The sequence below is a fragment of the Montipora foliosa genome, chromosome 1 (assembly GCF_036669935.1).
Source record: "Montipora foliosa isolate CH-2021 chromosome 1, ASM3666993v2, whole genome shotgun sequence".
Taxonomy (NCBI): domain Eukaryota; kingdom Metazoa; phylum Cnidaria; class Anthozoa; order Scleractinia; family Acroporidae; genus Montipora; species Montipora foliosa.
Window position 1 is genome coordinate 38,191,943 of NC_090869.1, and position 19,713 is coordinate 38,211,655.

At 41.0% G+C, this 19,713-nt stretch overlaps 1 protein-coding gene across 1 annotated transcript in view; it reads right to left on the reverse strand.

Annotated features, from left to right (window-relative positions):
* Positions 1-3,584: 3,584 nt before the first annotated feature.
* Positions 3,585-19,713, reverse strand: part of LOC137968041 (lactadherin-like) — a 21,182-nt gene continuing 5,053 nt past the window's right edge. Inside the window, exons 2-6 of the mRNA XM_068814664.1 lie at positions 18,002-18,143; positions 17,404-17,558; positions 14,339-14,470; positions 4,185-4,329; positions 3,585-3,832 (exon numbers count right to left, since the gene is read on the reverse strand). Coding sequence (XP_068670765.1) covers positions 3,585-3,832; positions 4,185-4,329; positions 14,339-14,470; positions 17,404-17,558; positions 18,002-18,143 — 822 coding nt within the window. The remainder of the gene's footprint in view (positions 3,833-4,184; positions 4,330-14,338; positions 14,471-17,403; positions 17,559-18,001; positions 18,144-19,713) is intronic.

The window sequence follows — 19,713 nt, forward strand, 5'->3', positions numbered from 1 at the left end:
TGTGCTTTGTTTTTGCTCTTCCAGTTGTGTTGAAATGTTCAAAATTATTTCTCACACCGGTACATCAAGCGATATCGATCGAAAACCAACAATTATTACTCGGAATACCTGAAAGGTATCCGAGTTACAATCTCGCTTGTCTGTTTTTTGGACAGTAGAAATTACGGTGCGGTGATTTCTTTGGCTCAAAGCAATTCACTTAACAAAACTATACTTTTTCCAACAACAACAAAAAAACAGCCGTGGTGTCGAGTGTCATCGGACGAGGGGATTTTTGCACGCGCGAGGCTTCAAACAGCTTCAGTACTTACGGAGTTCGATGAAAATCCGGGTTTATAACATGCGGTGGGGCAACCAAAGCGATGGGAGCTGTGTTTAAGGTTTCAGTGTGGAACTTTTAATATCGTTCGCCGATTTAGAAACTCGAACATGACCCCAGGCAGGTATTTGGGGACGAGTCTGGGATTTGTTTTGCTCTGCCCAACTATGGGTACACTTGCGTAGGTTTGCGCTCACCGTATGGAGGCTCAGTGAACCGTTGACCAGCCGTGTCAAAATTGGTTGTTAGCGAGCCTCGAAGGAGTTTGAAAATTTGAATATTTTTCGCAGTTTCTCAGCAATGGATACTCGCTGGACCTTGAAACTTGGTCAAGGGGAAGTAAATTTATCCGTGTAGCCATCGCCGGAGTTTGAGCGTGACTGATGCCGGAGAAGTGTGAATTTTTTCGGCGAGATCTGAGGTAAGTTAGAAATGAGTTGCCAGCCTTTCCTTTATTTAGGGAAGAGCGACGACTCGAGAATTTGAGAAGTCGCTTAAATCGCTTTCAATCAGGCAAAAAACCACACAAAAAGCAAGAAATTTACCATGACAATAAAGTACGGCTTTTTTATTGAGAACTTTTACGGGTAAATATCTTTTTCTGTCTGTTATCGAGATTCCCATACAAATCCTTATAACTGTTTACCTTCCGACTCTGGGCCGCCTGTGGTTGCAGTGGCGAAGTGAGGTAAACAAATCGCTGGTACAATTTCCTACGTCATCGCTTGTAAACTCGTTTCCAGTCTCCGGACCCACTGTTTTTCTCTACTGAGCCCACTTCGGGCGTCAAAAAGTCGGATTTTGCTCTCTCTAACATTACTCGCTTTTGGCAGTTTCGAAAAGTAGACGTAACAAGCGACAGAAAAACGCCAAAAAATTTTTCACTTCATAGGCACTTTAAGATGAACACCGCCCTTGCTGCTAATGATGCACACTCTATTGACATTAAATACCATACGAATTGTTGGTCGAAAAATGTAAGCAATGTTTTACGCAGGCCCTCACCTTCTTGTGAAACCAACTCTATATCAGCGAGCGAAATTGCTGCTAAAATCGGATTTTTAACTATGACTGAGATAGCTTTACACAATGGTAAAACTGCAACAATGTCTGAATTACACTCGGCATTTGAAAGCATCCTAGACGAGAACAATGTTCCTGATGCAAGCTGTAAACGTAAAGAGCTAAAACAACTTCTGCAGAAGGAAATACCTGACATTGAGTTCCATAAACCTAAGCGTGTTAATGAGTCTGAAAGGGTAAGTGCGAAAAAGACCAGAGACGAAGCGATACAGTTAGCAGAAAAAAAAAAGGTTTCAATGCGACCTTTTCTGCCGCGTCACTCACTGCAATTGAATTTGTGTTTTTATTGGTTAATTTGTTTACATAGTTTAAAGGGGTCTCCCCAATAAGGGATTTCTTCTCCTTTTAATTCGCAAAGGTCGCATTGAAACCTGTGGTAACAGCAAGGAAAATAATGAAACAAGGACTTAGACTTAAAAAACAATAGAACCTGCTTACAATACCAAACAATAGCAAGTTACGAGAGCTGCTACATGCACTACTGAAAATAACAAATGGCTCCTTTGGTCCCTTTGCTCCGTCACATTGAATGACAATTGATCTGTTGCTCCGTTAATTGAGTTTCGTTGGCCCTGAAAAGCCCCTATGGAAGCCCCTATGGAAGCCCCTATGGAAGCCCCTATGGAAGCCCTATGGAAGCCCCTATGGAAGCTTAAAACTCAGTGCAGCTCGCGGGCTCCTGGTAGATGTATGTATGTGTGTACCCTGGTGTGTCCTCGACAATATAATACCCACAAAAATAAAAATATCTCCCTTAACAGTCCGCATTATCATTATTTTGTTTGCTGTTTTCCATATTCTTGGACAAACGTCACCAGAATATACACCCCTCCCCCCAACATCTTTTCAGGGGACGGAAAGAAGAGAGACAATGGGACTAGTATTGACTGCAAGATGGTATGCGTGTGAATGCTAATCCAGACAATTTGTCGATAAAATGAAATCATGGCGATTCGGCATATGGGATTGGTGGAGGTCGAACATTGTAGCAAAGTAGTCTCTGATGCTTTTTTCAGTTTGCGGATGCACTAAAGTTCAGTTCAAATTACATGGCAAGGGGGTAAAGACTTATTTCCATATCTCAAAGTGCCCTTGGACGTAAGGTGCCTGGAACAGCAAAACTGAAACAACCCAAACCCATACAAAAATGCTAACCTTAGGCCTTAACATTATCTAAAGCATATTGTTTAGGCCTAAGGTTAGTATTTTTGTAAAAGTTTGGGTTGTTTCAGATATTGTACCCTTCACCCCATACCGCCACCCCAGGCCCCTCACGTCCAAGGTCACTTTGAGATATGGAAACAAGTCTTTACCTGGCAAGGGAGCCTAGAAGAAACCATGAGGCTAATAAGACCGTGACCCCCTCATTACAAGAAAAAAAAACATAACAGAAAATGCATGGAGTGATGGACATAACTTCATAACTGAACAGATCGTATTCGTATTCTCAGTATTGGACTGGAACTAGCTTGCAATGGAGGCTAATGCGGGGGAATACATTAAAAAGTATTTGCATTTGAAAAGATTCCCCCTCATTGGCCTCCATTGCAAGCTAGTTCCAGTCCAATACAGAATACGAATATGGTATTACCATCAGACATAACAAGATGTTTTTCTAACCTCAATCGTCTTATTTTATTGAAAAAACGTATTGTTAGAATTACAATCAAGGCGCCTTTTGATGCACATACTTTTCTTAAGCACGAATCAGGTTTATAGCTATATGATTCGTAGTTCTAACCGATTCTGTATCCCATATTGCCGTACTAGGCTCATTTTTCTTCAATAAGTGGAGTTCAGACATTCGAAATTCTACTTCATGACATTTTTTTCAATCTCAGATTAAAATCTGTCTTTTGTCATGTTTACATAATGCCTTCCCCTACTTACTCCTAGCGTAAAATAAGTAGTGTATGTTGAACCCCAAACTATGATACAATATTGAACATAAGGATAAATTAATGAACTGTACAAAGTTTTCAAGGAAAGCTTAGTGAGACAAGGACTTGATCTACCAATGGTACAAATTTAGAAATTTTGCCAGCAATATGTGAGATTTTCATCTAAAATAACATCAAGAAAAGTAACTGCCTTAACGCGGATCATCTTGTGACCAAAAATTTCAATATTTAAATCAAATTCTCCTCTACTTTGCCTAAAAGACTAACCCAGCTGCATCCTGTCAAGGAAACAAGAATTGTGAAGCTCTTCGTCCATAGTGATAAAAACTGAGTTTATTGTCAAATCGCCGCACTGCCAATGTTGAGCCACTGAGGTCGCACTTCTTCATCTTGCGATCAAAATAAAATGCCTTGCAATGTTCGGTGATTAAGCACGACTTTGTGCATTCTTTGACGTCAGCGGCACTCCCTGACGTCATCACGTGACTGGGTACGGCCTTGCTGGCTCCGGTAAAGATTGCACTGGCAACTGTATGAAAGAAAGTGGCGAACAAAGCGAAAAAAACGGAATGTTAATGCAAATCTTTGACGAGTTCAGTCTTGTCCATCATGCACCCAATGGAAGACAATTTCCTCCATTACCCAAAGGGGAGAAATGGCTAAAAAGATAAATTCCTCTGTTTCTTGCTATATGTACTTTTAAAACATGAAAAGTCTTTTATCTTTTTCATAGAACACTTCAATTTCATGTTCTCAAAAATTCAATGTGACATTCTATATGGCGTCACTTTAATTAAAATAAAATCGATTTGGAGTAACTAGAACACTACAATGAATTAAGTAACAAAATATATGTTTTCAACTTGCATAGTAACTATTACCTTGCGGCCAGGATTCTCCATATATCTCCATTCTTGTACATGGCCAAATGTGCCATTTCAATGGAAAAAGACGGATATACCGAGTATATATCACAGGAATTGAATGCTTTGTGACATCACGCCAATTGCTATTACCACTCAGCACCTGTTAAATTTAGAAGACTACATGATAAATCATGCTTACATTGAAATGTTGTGGGGGAAAATAACGTATACTAATCATGTCGTTTGTCCATATGGGCCACGCGGGTATCGGTCGATACTTTAGCCGCCATTAAGGTACATCTACTATATCGACGTATCTGGAACACTCCACCTCGATCTCATGCAAATCAAGATGAAGAAGACTGGCTCCAAGAATAGGTGCATGCTCAATTGTTTGTTTTGACGTCGCTTAAACGTGTTTTTCAGCATTCCAGAGAGTTGCAACACTGTGGCCAAAAGTATTCAACAGAGGGAAACTAGTTGCCAGGCGACGCAGAAAACAACCTCCGTAACACTGGTCTTCCCATTGAGTGAACTGAAGTAGAACTCCTAAGGATCTATGTCGTCTATCTAGGTCCTAAAGTGACAATTAACTTTAGCCCATATCTGTGGGCTCTGAAACGTCATTCTTCTAAGTTTACAAATGCAACTAGTGATGTATAAAGTGCTGCTAAGACCCAAAAATCAGTGTATATATTTCTTTGGATTTCAAAACTATGTTAACTAAATTAAAATATATTTTCATATGGTTGATATCTTTTTTGTGCACTGCGGTCCCTTGGGAAACTGTATTGCAAGGTCGTTAGCGCCTATTTACACGTTGGAGTTTCTATTGTTTATGCAAGGGTTTTAAGGTTGGTTGTTCGCGCCACTTTCTATTCACGCTAGCGACCCAGAACTTCAGTCTTTTCCTGTAGAGATTTACTATGGAGAACAGCGACAGTTGCTCGGCCGAGAGGGACTATCTACGCTATCGGCCAGTTGCTGGTACCAGCCAATCTGCGTTTAATCTTAACCCATCGATCGCGGAAACCTCCAGAAGGTCAAACCAAACGCAGTCACGCATGGCAGAGTCGCCGCTTGTGCAAAATGTGTTCAATATGTTCAAGAGCTCCTTAGAGGTCAGACTTGAAGAAAAAGGCAAACAGATCGAGGGAAAATCAGGGACTGACAAGCAAGTCGGTCGACTCCGATTCAAGGGAACCAAAAGCAGTTTGAGCACAACGCCAAGCTTGATTCTGTCCTTGACAGAATTAGAGAGGAGGCTGATGTTTCCAATGTTGCGGTGAGCGAGTTGATAAAAGAAGGAAAGGAATTAATTCTAAAACGGCCAAAGCTTATCAGGATCGCGGATAAATGTGTTGATTGCTGGAAGGTGGCAGCTGAGTACATGTCGGATGATTTGGCGTCGTGGTCGGAGGACGATAAGCGGTTAAGAAGAGCCAGAGAAACTGTTGGTCGACAAGCGGCCCAGCACCTAAGCGATTACTCGAAACGTTTTAGGAGCACCTTATCCAGCTCAGATCGGCAGCTTTTCGAGGAAAGATTTGGTTTAAGCATTGACCAGCAGTTTTCTTTGTGAGCATTCATTGTGTTTTGGGTTCGCTTGCGATCCTCCCATACCTGTGGTTCAGTTTGTTTTATGGATCTATAAGATGAAAATGATTTACGTTCGTTTGAACGTAGTGAATTAGAACGTAAATATATTTTCATATGGTTGATATCTTTTTTTGTGCACTGCGGTCCCTTGGGAAACTGTATTGCAAGGTCGTTAGCGCCTATTTACACGTTGGAGTTTCTATTGTTTATGCAAGGGTTTTTAAGTTTGGTTGTTCGCGCCACTTTCCATTCACGCTAGCGACCCAGAACTTCAGTCTTTTCCTGTAGAGATTTACTATGGAGAACAGCGACAGTTGCTCCTCGTATGCGTGCCACTCGCCCTCCCACCCTCCCACCTTCCCACCCTCCCACCCTATTTATTTGTCCTTAATTTTCTGATACTGCTTTGTCTCCGTTTCAGGCCGTAGAGAGTCTAACTTCGATCAGAGCAAGTGCTTCCGGTGCCACAGACTCGGCCACTGGGCAAGGGATTGCTGTTATGCATGGCTCAGCCAAGGTGGTGGCGGATCCAATAATGCCAGCATGGCCGACGTGCCTGGATTTACCTACAAATGCCACACCGGATAAAATCCAGGACAGTGAGTCCTCTTCTGAAGGTTACGAAGACTTAGTTCAGGTACTGCGGGATAATGACGCGTGCGAATTTGACGATAGTAGCAAGTTTGAGGTACAGGTTAAAGGAAATTTGCGTAAGAATTTGCACTTCTGGAGGGGCATCGGTGCATCTCCTTTCATTTTGAGCGTCATAGAAGAGGGTTATAAGTTACCTTTCTTTGCTTTTCCGAAACCCGCAGCTTTTAAGAACAATAGATCAGCGCTAGAGCATGCAGAATTTGTTGAGAGTGCGTTAAAAGTGCTTTTTCAGTCTGGCCGTGTTATTGGGTGTGCCGTACCCCCGTATGTCGTCAACCCTCTTTCTGTATCTGTGCAGGCCAACGGTAAAAGGGGGCTAATTTTGGACTTGAGATACGTGAACAGGCATTTGCAGAAAAAACGTATAAAATACGAGGATTGGAAAGTGGCCATTTCATATTTTGAGTCGGGGGCTTACATGTTCACATTCGATCTTAAAAGCGGTTATCATCATAAAGAGGTTGCAACCGATCACCAGTGTTACCTAGGTTTTTTCGTGGGTTGACCCCGTTTCTAGGAGACCGCAATTCTACCGACGGGAGGGTCGGTGTGGTGGCGGAACGGGTCTCATTTACCGTGACTTCTTGCGTGTTAAGGAAGTTGAAGCAGGTGAGAAGAGCTCCTTTGAATTCTCGGAGTGGACTGTGACTATGGTCAGTAACTGTATTCGTTTGGTTATAATCTATCGACCACCATATTCTGATAAACACAAGGTCCCAACAACTGTCTTCTTTAGGGAATTTTCAGATTATCTCGAATCGGTTCTTCTGACTAAAGAGCAAATTTTATTCGCTGGAGACTTTAATATCCACGTTGATGATCCGCATGACCCTGATGCTATAAAATTTGCAGGTCTGCTCGAGTCATTCGGGCTTCAACAGCATGTGAAGGGCAGCACTCACAAGGAGGGCCACACCCTCGACCTTATAATCAGCCGTTGCTCTGAGACCGTTTTAGCAGCTCCACCTATAGTTGACCGGTTTATTTCAGATCAAGCGTCAGTCTGTTGCAGGTTGATTCCAAAGAAACCGCCAGCAGTAAAAAAGCGGGTCACTTACAGGAAATATCGATCAATAGACATGGAGTTGTTTAAGCATGACTTGGAGATGTCCTCTTTATGTCAACCACCTTTGACAACGGAAACACCTGTATATGGTGTTGACAAACTTGCTAAGGACTATAATTCCACTCTGTGCATGCTGATCGACTGTCATGCTCCACTGAAATCTAAGACTGTGAATGCACGCCCTTCTGTTCCCTGGTACACCGCTGAAATAGGGGCTGCTAAACGTCTTCGGAGGAAAGCGGAAAGGCGGTGGCGGAAGACTGACCGACAAGAAGACCTTCATGTTTTTAAAGCGCAAAGAAACCGTGTAACTTACATGATGAATGCTGCAAAAAAGGACTTCTATACTAACTTTATTGCGGAGAATGTTGTGGATCAAGGGAAGTTATTTAGGACAGCCAAGAAGTTGCTGGCTAAGAAGGAAGTACCGTCTTTTCCTGACTATGAGGATAAATCTGTTCTTGTGAATGATATCGGAAAATTCTTTATCCGCAAAATAGAATCCATCCGCTCGGATATTGACAAGGCCGCCAACTCTTGTGCAAACATGGTCTTACCGGAGGATCCAGTGGTTGGCCCGGAAAAGGCACTGTATGCTTTTCATCCTGTCAGTGAGGACGAAGTCCAGAAGCTTGTCCGACAATCTGCAAAAAAGTCTTGTCCACTTGATCCAGCTCCAACATCGCTTGTGGTCTCCTGTCTCGATGTTCTACTGCCGGTTATTACACGCATAATTAACTGTTCCCTTACATCTGGGGATTTTCCTGAGTGCTGGAAGGAGGCGTTAGTTTCCCCTCTACTCAAAAAGTCTGGCGTGATTTCAGAGTTTACTAACCTTAGACCTGTGTCTAATTTGCAGTACATTTCAAAGTTAACGGAACGTGCCGTCTTCGATCAAACGCACGCGCATTTGACATCACATGGCTTATATCCTCCATTCCAGTCAGCGTATCGAAAGTGTCACAGCACTGAGACTGCACTTTTAAAAGTGCAAAATGACATCCTAATGAACTTGGATTCTCAACGAGTGACTCTTCTTGTGATGCTGGATTTGAGTGCAGCGTTCGACACAGTTGACCATGGAGTGTTATTGAATCGCCTCAGTACGAGCTTTGGAGTCAGGGGATCAGCATTGCAGTGGTTTGCATCCTACCTTCTCAATAGATCTCAGCGCGTGTCTTTTGACCAAAAATTATCGGAGAATTTCAAATTGCAATGTGGTGTTTCTCAAGGATCATGCTTAGGGCCATTGCTATTTACTATCTATGCCAGTAAGCTTTTTGAGGTTATTAAGAACTATCTACCACAATCGCACGCATACGCAGATGATACTCAGCTGTATCTTTCATTCAATCCTGACTTGGCTTGTTCGCAAAATGACGCAGTTGAAGCAATGGAGCAGTGCATACAGGCTATACGATCGTGGATGATCAAGGACAAACTACGCATGAATGATAGTAAGACGGAGTTCATGATTATAGGCACCAGAAAGCAACTGACTAAAGTGAACATTGATGGTCTTACCGTTGGTGAGAGCAGTATAGTTCCCGTAACTTCAGTTAGGAACTTAGGATCATGGTTTGACCAGAACCTGAGTATGATTCCACACATTAATAAGATATGTAAAGCTGCGTTTTTTCATATTTACAATATAAGGCGGATCAGAAAGTACCTCACCATCGATGCCGCACATACGCTTGTCCACTCCATTGTTATTGGCCGCTTAGACTATTGTAATAGTCTTCTTTATAAAGTTCCCGCGATACACATAAGTAAGTTACAACGCATCCGAAATAGTGCTGCCCGGCTCGTATGTTCAACTCCCAGGTTTAATCATATTACACCCGTCTTATTTTCTTTGCACTGGCTACCCGTTACTTACCGTATCGAGTTCAAAATATTAGTTTTAACGTTTAAAGCAATTTATCAACTGGCGCCGTCCTATATCTGTAATCTGGTTCGATTAAAGGATAAATGTAAGTACCAGCTTCGTTCTTCTAAAGAACTACTTTTACAGTTGCCCATAAAGAAAACAAAGAAAACTCTGGGAGACAGATCATTCCAAACAGCTGCCCCTGTATTGTGGAACAGCCTGCCTGCGAGTGTTAGAGACATCGATGACTTTTTGGTTTTTAAACGAACTATAAAGACTTATTTATTTAGGAAGGCTTTTGCCTCTTATTGTTAGATAGACTACTTTTAAAGTTATTAATTTCAAGTATTCTTAATTATATTTTATTGTAATTATTAGGAGTAGTTTTAGTTGTAAGGCGCATTTGATCATATTCAGATGTTAATTTGCGCCTAATAAGTAATAAATTATTATTATTATTATTATTACCGATTACGGTCTTGCCCTTTGGGCTTTCCTCCGCGCCACATATTTTCACTAAAGTTCTGAAACCACTTGAGAAGCACTGGAGGTTAAACGGGGCACGCATTGCTCTTTTCTTGGATGATGGTTGGGGAATAGCCAGTACGCGTGACGCATGCGCTTCCCTCAGCATAACGATTAAAGATGACTTGCTTAGTGCAGGTTTTGTGTCTAACGATGATAAGTCTGTTTGGGAGCCTTGCCAAAGTATTCTCTAGTTAGTGATTATATGGCAGTGATAGTGGTACTATTGAAATCAGTGAGAGAAGAGTTGCGAAAATATTTTCAACACTTTGCTCCATCTTTGATTGTGAGTTTGTGATTTCTGCTAGATGCCTAGCCTCGTTTACTGGGCAGATAGTTTCTACTGGTCCCGTGGTAGGGAATGTAAGTTGTATTATGACGCGACATTGTTCTATGTCTTCCGCGTGCGCACCTTATTGGGATGCCCTTTTAGAACTGGATCAATACACGAAGGATGAAATTATTTTCTGGAAGGAAAATATTGATTTTGTCAAGTCCAGGTTTTGTTTTTTGGACAGAAAGTCTCACGTGTATGGCTTTTCTGATGCCAGTGCAACTGGTTGTGGCGCAGTTATCTCTCTTGATTCGCAACGCGTTTGTCATAAGCTTTGGGATTCCAGCAAGGCCTCCAGAAGTTCGACTTGGAGGGAACTCCCTGCCACAAATTTTGCAATTGAGTCTTTTAGTTCTGTGCTCCCATGTAAAATTCGGAGCCTACCTAAGGAGCAAGATTAAGCTGGAGATTCAATGGATACCCAGAACTGAGAACGAGAAGGCGGACTTTATTAGTCGCCTTATCGACGTTGACGACTGGCAGCTAATTGAGAGCTTCTTCGCCACCTTAGAAGAAGCCTGGGGACCCTATTCGGTTGATTTTACAACGCCAAAGTGAAAAATTTCTTCTAGAGATTCTGGAATCCTGGAAGTGCCGGTGTTGATTTTTTCGTTCAGAGCTTGGAATCAGAGAACTGCCTTGTGGTTCCGCCAGTAGTGCTTATCGCTAGAGTCGTACATTACCTAAAAGTTCAAAGGGCTTTGTTAACACTGGTGATCCCGTTTTGGCCATCGTCTAGTTTTTGGCCTTTAATCGCCTGTACTTATACTGCTGCTTTGCAAGGTTACGTTCTGGAAGTTGGTTACCGTGCTCTCATGTATGGCAGGAACACAAATTCCCTTTTGGGATCGAAATGTTTCCGTGGGCAAGTTGCAGGCATCAGGTTTGATTTTCGTTCAAGAGAAAAAGAGAATTACATATTTCGAAGGTGAAGTAGCTACACATGATGTGAAGGCTGGTGTATGTATATGAGGAAAACAAAAAAAAACAAAAAAAAAAAAAAAAAGAGGAAAGTACGTGAAATAGAGCTGATAAACCAGGTATGAAAGCAGGTCGTGGGTAAACCATGAAAGTTGAGAGACGAAGTAATTCGTGGATATGGTGCCCTTACAATGATATTGAGACAAGCTTGTTTGAGGGATAAAGCTTGAACGTATGGAGATTAAAAAAGGGTAAGAAATCGAAGAAGGTAAAAGTAAAGAGAAGTGGAGGAGAATAATAAAAGGATAAGCAAAAGAAAAAAAAAAGAAAGAACAAAGGCAAAAAGGAACACAGAGGGAGAGGAGAAGAAATAAGGTAGGAGAGAGATTGTTGATTGTTGCAGCGTAAAAGAAAGAAAAAAAAAAAAAAAAAAAGAAGGAAAGAAAACAAAGAAAAAGAAAAAAGAAAGAGAAAAGAGAGAGAAAAGCGTTTATCTGTTCATTTCTTTGCAGAGGACGAGATTTTTTCTGTTTCTTACAGATTGTCTTCGCTGCCAGGCCTTGGAAGTTAGCTCCCGCTCAGGTCATGGTCGATAGGTGTGTTTTTGTCAAGATGTTAGTAAAATCCAGAGCTGATTCAACCGCCAAGTAGTATAAGAAAATTTCTTGCATGGTGCGGGCAGAACTATGTTGCTGACAGATATCCCTTTTCCCCTGCTGTAGTGACTCTTTATTTATTCCAGATCTTCGCCCACCAACACAAGTCACACTCGGTTCTGGTCATGGTGCATGCCGCCCTGAAATGGTTCCACTCGTTTGTTCCTATTAACGGCCCAAATCCGCTTGATGACGAGTGTGCCAAGAATGTTATCGAGTCGGCAAAGAGGAGGGAAGGCAACCCCATTTTGAAGAAGGACCCGATCAGCACGGAGCTCATCAAGAGAATAATTAACAAATTCGCCTCTGAAGAGGCTTCGTTGAAGGATTTGAGAATTGCTGAGTTGTGTACTTTAGGTTTTGCGGGTTTCTTCCGCTTTAGTGAGCTTAGTAATATTTTATGTAAGTACATAGTTTTTCTTGAAGATCACATAAAAATTTGTTCCCCATAGTAAAACGGACGTTTACAGAGAAGGGAATTTTGTGTACATTGCAAAAACCCTTTCCTATTATTGTAAATTCTCTATTTTGCTTAGATACATGCGTGAAGCGAAGTTGACTCCAACGAGCGATCTTCCGTTGTTCAGTCCTTTAAGTAAGACCAAGTCGGGAGTGTGCCGGGAAATGTTCAAGGAAGCTCTCGGCGTCCTGGGAGGCGATCCAAAAGTCTATAGTCTGCATAGTTTACGATCGGGTGGCCATGGGATTACTTCAGTCGTGATAAACGACGATTCCAAAGTTGTTTCCGAGAGATTATTGAAATTGCACGGCCGATGGAAAACTGATGTGGCAAAAGATATGTATGTTAAAGAGGCCGACTTTAGCCGTTAAAGTGTGTCGCTTAGCCCAGGTTTGTAATGCTAAGTTCCGCTTGTTGAAATTGAATACTTCTTGTATACTATGTCCATTAAAAGTTGTGTTTTGGGTTCGCTTGCGATCCTCCCATACCTGTGGTTCAGTTTGTTTTATGGATCTATAAGATGAAAATGATTTACGTTCGTTTGAACGTAGTGAATTAGAACGTAACACTAAGTAACCACAGTTTTAAGCCTTGACTTCAAAAAGACACCTGTTTATTTTAACCGGAATTTTCCTATTTAATGGTCCACAATTACAAAATTTAAAATCTTGAGAGAGCTGGTTGGTAGAGGAAATGACGTCAAAGCCTCAATAGTTTACGAATGCAATGCGTGTGTGCGCGGCTGAATCAATATGCAGCACTGGAGTTTCGGGCTTTCAGACTTATAGACTCGCGTTATGCATATATAATAAGCTGCACCCATACGCTGAAATTTTAAACTAGTGAGTAAATGACATCACTTTTCCCTACATCCAATCCTCTGAGGTCCAATCGGTAAGCTTGGAACGTGAGTAATTGCGGACCGTGAAATCCAAAACTTACAGTAAGAGTAACAAGCCTTAAGATAAAAATCAAAGCTCAATTTTTTTTAGTCAAGTGTTAAGCAATCACACTTTCAAAGTCTGAAAAAAAAGAAAGTGATTTTTTAATCATAGTAGGTGTACTGCGCTCTGGAACGGGCGACAGGGAAACTGAAATATCAGATTCCTGGGCAGAATTTCTAGTCGCTCAATGGGAAGAGCAACCGACCGGTGTCACAGAGTTTGTAGGTTCAGCTCCTTGCTAGGACTCTGCTTTACAGATTTCCTTTCGCTTGTTGCCAAGCAAGTACTTTCCCATCCTTCCCTCGATACATTACACATTAATCATTCACACTTAAGAACGAGCGCAATGTTGGATGGTGTTGAAAAAGATGTTGGGTGGAAATCAAACTTCGTCAACTTCATTCAACATCGTCCAACGTGGTCACCGTGGCCAAACGAGTGCAACACCTGGTCCAGGATTTAACAATGATTGATGATGTATAATCAACATGTTGGATGCGTTTGGCCAGGCTTTTACTGTTAAGTCAGCTTTAAGGTTGTTAGACGAGCTCGTTACTTGTTACGCGAAAATGCTGGACGTTTGTGACAAATGGCAACTGAATGCAATGAACTCTCTCCAACGAGTCTCCTGTAATTCAATGGAAAGTAATAGATTTGACTCCTGTTCAACAGCACTCGAAGAAGTGCTGCGATTTTGCCCTAGTCATTACTGGCAAAACTAAAAAAGGGGTTCAATCCTTCTAACAATCTTTGAAAGTGAAACGGGGGCTAAATAATAATGGACATCTTCCTCAAGCAATGCAAATGTTCATGACCGGGATCCTACAGTTATCCAAGAACTATCCAAGAATTATCTTATTTTTTCTGCTTTTTTCCCTCTTAGCCAAGCAAAGCACAGCGTGACCATTGACGTCACATATGTACAATAACACGTAACAAGGAAAGACATCGAGGACATCAATTTCAACAATAACCAAGTGTGACAAAAGTGCGTAGGGTATCAATTGTTTGCATAATCCCAGTGATGAGCTGCTAAATAATGTCACAGCGTGAAGCCGGATAGAAGAACCTCATGAGCTACAACATTTTAAAGTAACTGAATCTCAGCGCGTCTTCCATCTATTTCTGTATCAGTACCTCAACGCTTGTATCCCAAAACACGTTATCTCGTGACCACCCCAGTTTGTACTCTGTCAAGTAATCTTTGTTTCCTGTGGGATTTCCTTGTGTAGCCACACCACAAACGTGGTGTACACTTCCAAGATCAATCTAAAAATTAAAATGAAAAACGGTTTTGCATTGCCAGATGACTATGATGTACCCGAGCAATATAACATAGAGCAGGACATTTTAAGGCGAAAACAGCCAAAAACAGAATCAAAATAAACAATTTGTATTTAAACACAACATTTTGAAAGTAAAATATACAACTTGGCAACCTGACACCCAGGAGCACAGCGTATCACTTCATTAAAAATGCTGTTCCACCGAGCCGTTAACATAACGATAACAAAAACACACATGCTGAAAAATTACAGTATCCTAATACTATAAAAAGGTTTACGTACTCTAGAGTTTACCGCAGTGGAGCAAAAATTATTATAAAGCTTAACATCAGAGCTAAGAATTATCTACATAAACAACTTTCATAACAACTAAAATAAGTACTTCCACAATTCCCTCAAATCATAGCAGACCAGAGAGAGTTGAGATCAAGCGCCTCCTTAACTTTCTTGTCAAGGCCAGTCCACATGAAAGCACCTCTATACGTGATGTGACGTCGCGGCGGCCATGTTGGTGTCCCCAAACAAAGGAAAGGTGGCAGATGACATCTGTTTGGCATTGCTATCCCATTGCCTCGTCAACCTCAATTTCCAGATATATGTATATGTAGTCACCGGCATTTAATTGGCAGTACAGTTGCTATTGGGATGATCCAAATAACGATTAGATCTTCTTCTTGTTCGAGATTTACAGCGGAAAGCAAGGTATCCCTATGGTAGCATGAAGTACTTAGAGAGACCCGGGTTATTGGTGGGAAGAGTGACGGGACACGATGAAAAAGAGCCTGTTGTGTTATTTCTGCTACTTTACAGATTATACAAGTCCCTAAAAGGTATCTAACACCATAACCAGATGTAGAGTCGACTTTGATAATGGTGGGAAACCAGAGCAAAACCTTCAGGCTGAGATCAACTGAAATTCAGCCCACATACGATTGCATTGGTGGGGGAAGCAGATGTTGACTACTACGCCAGTCTGACTCATCAAGGCGTAGTCCATGGGGTATTCTTGGTCACACATCCGCATAACAACAGGATTCATAATTAACTTCAGTGAACAAACGGGAACAAGTCTCTTTAATCATTTGGCCACGCCCTACTTCGATAGTATTCCTTTAAATATCTATCGAACTATATTTAGGTCGGGTATCTATTGAATCCGTTCAGGGTAAGGACTATGCACATTTCTGACGCTCTGAAAACGGATCATCGAATCACTTATCCTGCGTGTTTCTCAGTTTGGAAAATGATCCAAAATTAAGCACTGTGTGCAGCAGTGGCCCATTTTGCTCCTATTTTGCTTATAGTTAGCGTCAAAATGACACATGTAAAGGGGATAAATACATGGAACCGCGAGATAACACTAAATTATTATCCTATCACGTTTCTCGTTTTTGTTTCTTAAGCCTGATTTTCACTAGCGACGCAAACACAAGCACAAGCATAAGAGAGCTTATTTAACCGCGAAAACGAGGTTAACGCAAGCATATGCACAAGGATCAAATTTATTCCTTTTCCTTGTGTTTGCGCTTATGCTGGCCTTCACTTGCGTCGTGTGAAAACGAAACGCAGCATAAGCACAAGGAAATTTTGCTACGTCTGCCCAGTTAAAGCTCTCGTTCCAGATTCCTTGCGTCTGAGCATTTGAACAAAATGGCGGTTGCCCTGGTTGATTTTGATGCTTATGTCGACGTTCGTTTTCACTAGCATAAGCTGCTTATGTTTGTGCTTGTGTTTGCGCTTGCGTCGCTAGTGAAAACCAGGCTTAAAGATTCCATTGTGATATCGTTTGGCCACTCTATAAGGCAATACAATACATTATGAAATCTAACTTGACGTCTCCCATGTGGCAACACACATTTTCAAAAGTAACCGTTATCATATGGAAAACTATTTATATTTTAAAAGAAATTGTAAGCGATCTGGGTAGGAAACGCATTAATTCACCCTGTTTTTCACAATAAATGCATTACTTCAGTATGTTTATCACTGCTTTATGTGTTGTTTTTCTTATAAAACTTCGATGGCCGAAGGACAAGAGTCTCTAAAATACAATACACTGTTCATCTCTCTATTTTTTCGTGTTGCTAATTTAGGCAAGCGTCATTTCAATTGTTTTTTCTTAAAGACATTAAATTACGAGGCTTTTTTCAACCATATAAGAGATTTTAATTAAATACAGTTATAATTCGCCCTTCTGATAAAGGAAACGACCTTTCTTTTTCGATTGCGAACAACCCAAATAATTTCATTATCATTTCTAAATTAAAGCCAGGCGCGTAGCGTCCTATACGCAAATACGCACGTGCGTAGTTGAAGTGACCAGAAAATTTTGAAATTTTAAGCAATTGTTTCTATTTTTAACTTTTACTTGTACGCAACCAAGATTTCCTTATGGAAACACCACTTTGATTAAATTCTAAAAACTAAAACAAAAGCTATACCATGTTCTCACCTAGTTTTGCATTGTACTTTTTTTTACACTAAGCAATGCAATGTTGTTTGGTCAGCGTACAACAAAAAGGCGAAGTTGCGAAGGAGCGAAGGAGCCACGTTCCAAGAACGTTCTTGACAAAGGAGCGACGTTCTGAGAATGTTGTTGACAATTCCAGTCAAGCTAGCACAACCAAAACAATGTTTTGTTTGCGCCAAGGTTGCTCAAAATAAGGGGAAGACGCTTTGTTCTTTGCTTGTATTCACACAACTATTTCGAACAAGAAATAAAGAACGCAGTATTTTTCGCTTAGTTTACTTAGGTTTCTAGATCATATGTACTTGTGCGTACTTGAAAAAATGACCACGCTACGGGCCTGAAAGCGAAGAGTAACGTACGGCAAATCTTATTTAGCGATAAAACATCATCCCACTCCACTGTATCCTAGCATATTTACAGAGGCAAGACAAAGATCTAGGTCCAACCTGGATATAAAAGTCATGATTTGGTTGTACCACGGGACACCACGAAAATCTCCCATTCAAACGTGCCAGAGAAGCAGGCTTGGCTTCGCTTGATGCAGTAAGTTGCGAGTCAAATATCCGACCGTTTTCCATTCCAAGGGCTGGAGCTGTACATTCTGGAAAGGAACAAAAAAGGTATATCGTCTCTCTGAATCTTTTCTTTACCTTTTCCAAATTATAGACTTCTACTTGCTTGTAACAGCTGCTAATACACGCATTTTAACATTTTTCTATTTTTTCAGATGTCGTTTCAATCGTTACAAGTCTTTAATATCCTCAGGAGAATAAAAAGAACTTAACAAGAAAGTATTCGGGTCTTAATAGCAAATTGACATTATCATGCAACTGGCCTAGTTACACTTCGTTGTCAAGTAATTGATAGCGTCTTTGCTCGAACACAGACCGCATGCATAGTTAGCTAGTTTAATTGAATTTGATTACGCGCTTTGCGACTGGTAGAGTCTGACTACTCGATCTGATTACGGTTTTAAATAGCACCTACTTCTGACCGAGCTTCTTAGTACTCATTAACAGGTTTGTAGGAGAAGCTATTCGTTACCTTGGAAACAACCATAAAGCTCTACTCTCATCGACATAAAGTTATTCCAGGTCAGTGGTCGAAAACGGATATACCGGGCTCTGATTGGTGGATTCAGTTCTTGATGAACAACTGAGTGACTATCAACATTTCCAGCAAAAACCTAAACACCAGTAATGGCATACTGTTATGATAGGTTTTTACTAAAACTGTTCTAAGGTCCTTTTTGGTACTAATAATGAGGGTTGTCAGTAGGGGGTTCAAATGGGATATTAGGTTACTGTGAGGTTGCAGTATTGATTGTACTGACCTATTGCTGTAATTCAGTTTTATATAAAATGACAAGTAAAAAACACATTTATCTGTCTATTTATATGAGCCAAAGGCTTAGTCTTTTAATGGATTGACGAGGAACAAAGCAGAAAGGCGTACAACAGGTTGGTATAAGTATATTATGAATTTCATTGGGCCAGAAACAAATCTAGGGGAAAAAAAAGCCATCAAAATAGTATTTAAAATAAATAGAAAGCCATGCACATGCATTCACTTCATTGAGAGGCATGGCAAGCAAATGTTGTGCTTTGTATTAACTAAACTAAAAGGGCAACGGGAATGCAAAAGAATTGAATCCCGGCTGACATATAAGTTGATGACGATAAAATTATCTTCTGTTAAAACTTCGTTTCATTCTGTGCAGAGAATTTGCCAGAACCATTGCCAAGACAGTCAACTGTGGAAACTTTTACAACAGCGTACCTGCAAACCGACTTACTTAATTTGTCTTACCTTATCCTCAGTTTGCCGTCTCTCCTTGTAATTTTGAAAATTCAGTTCGTCATTACTGTATTGAAGTTTATATTCAGTTACCTATTGTTTGTACGATTCAACAGCTCTCCCTTGAGTTGCTACACGTGTAATTCTTATCTGCCTTCCATTTGTTCCAAAAACATCGATTTGTAGCCACTGCGTTGAATCGCATGTTAATGGAGACCAGCTTCCTGCCTTCGTTGTGGAGTGCAATCTGCCGTAATATGGGAGAAAGTCGGCACTCCAATATGAGGATGCACTGATCTGTCCATCCAATATGAAGCCATTTTCCATTCCAAGTGGTTCTTGGCATTCTACAAATTGCAGAAGCAATCACAGATAGATCGATAGACCTAGCTGACAAAGGAATTTTGTAACCACTCGAAGGAATAAAAAATACACTCTTTGGCGTGGGTTTGACATTTGTCATAGCGAACTGCAACATTACATTTTGTTTGGCAGTTAACGGCTGGATTTATTCTAGAGACGGATCATCCGTCTGGGACAAACGTGGGCAGAGAACGGTAGCTCATCCGATAATCCGTCTGTGTAATATATAAACACGTGCAGATTGACGAATCATCCGTCCAGACGAACTATCTGGATAATTCGTCTAGACGGATCATCCGTCTGTGTGTATAAATACAGGCTAAAGACGAACTATCCATGAAATCGAGACCTCGTTACATGAAGGAAGAGATTGTTCGCAGTAAACTGTAAACTCGAGATGGCGGCCAAGCCCAACAAAGAACGTGTATGGACGGAAACAGAACTTAACTTAAATATTTTGCGCTTGTTCTAGCTGACGAGAAAAAGCAATATGCCGTTCGAATGGAAACACTTGCCTTGAGAAGTCTTCGAACAATCAAGTCTTTGACTTGTATCCAAGTCTTTTCGTCGCGCAGAAATTTGTGTGGTATAAATAT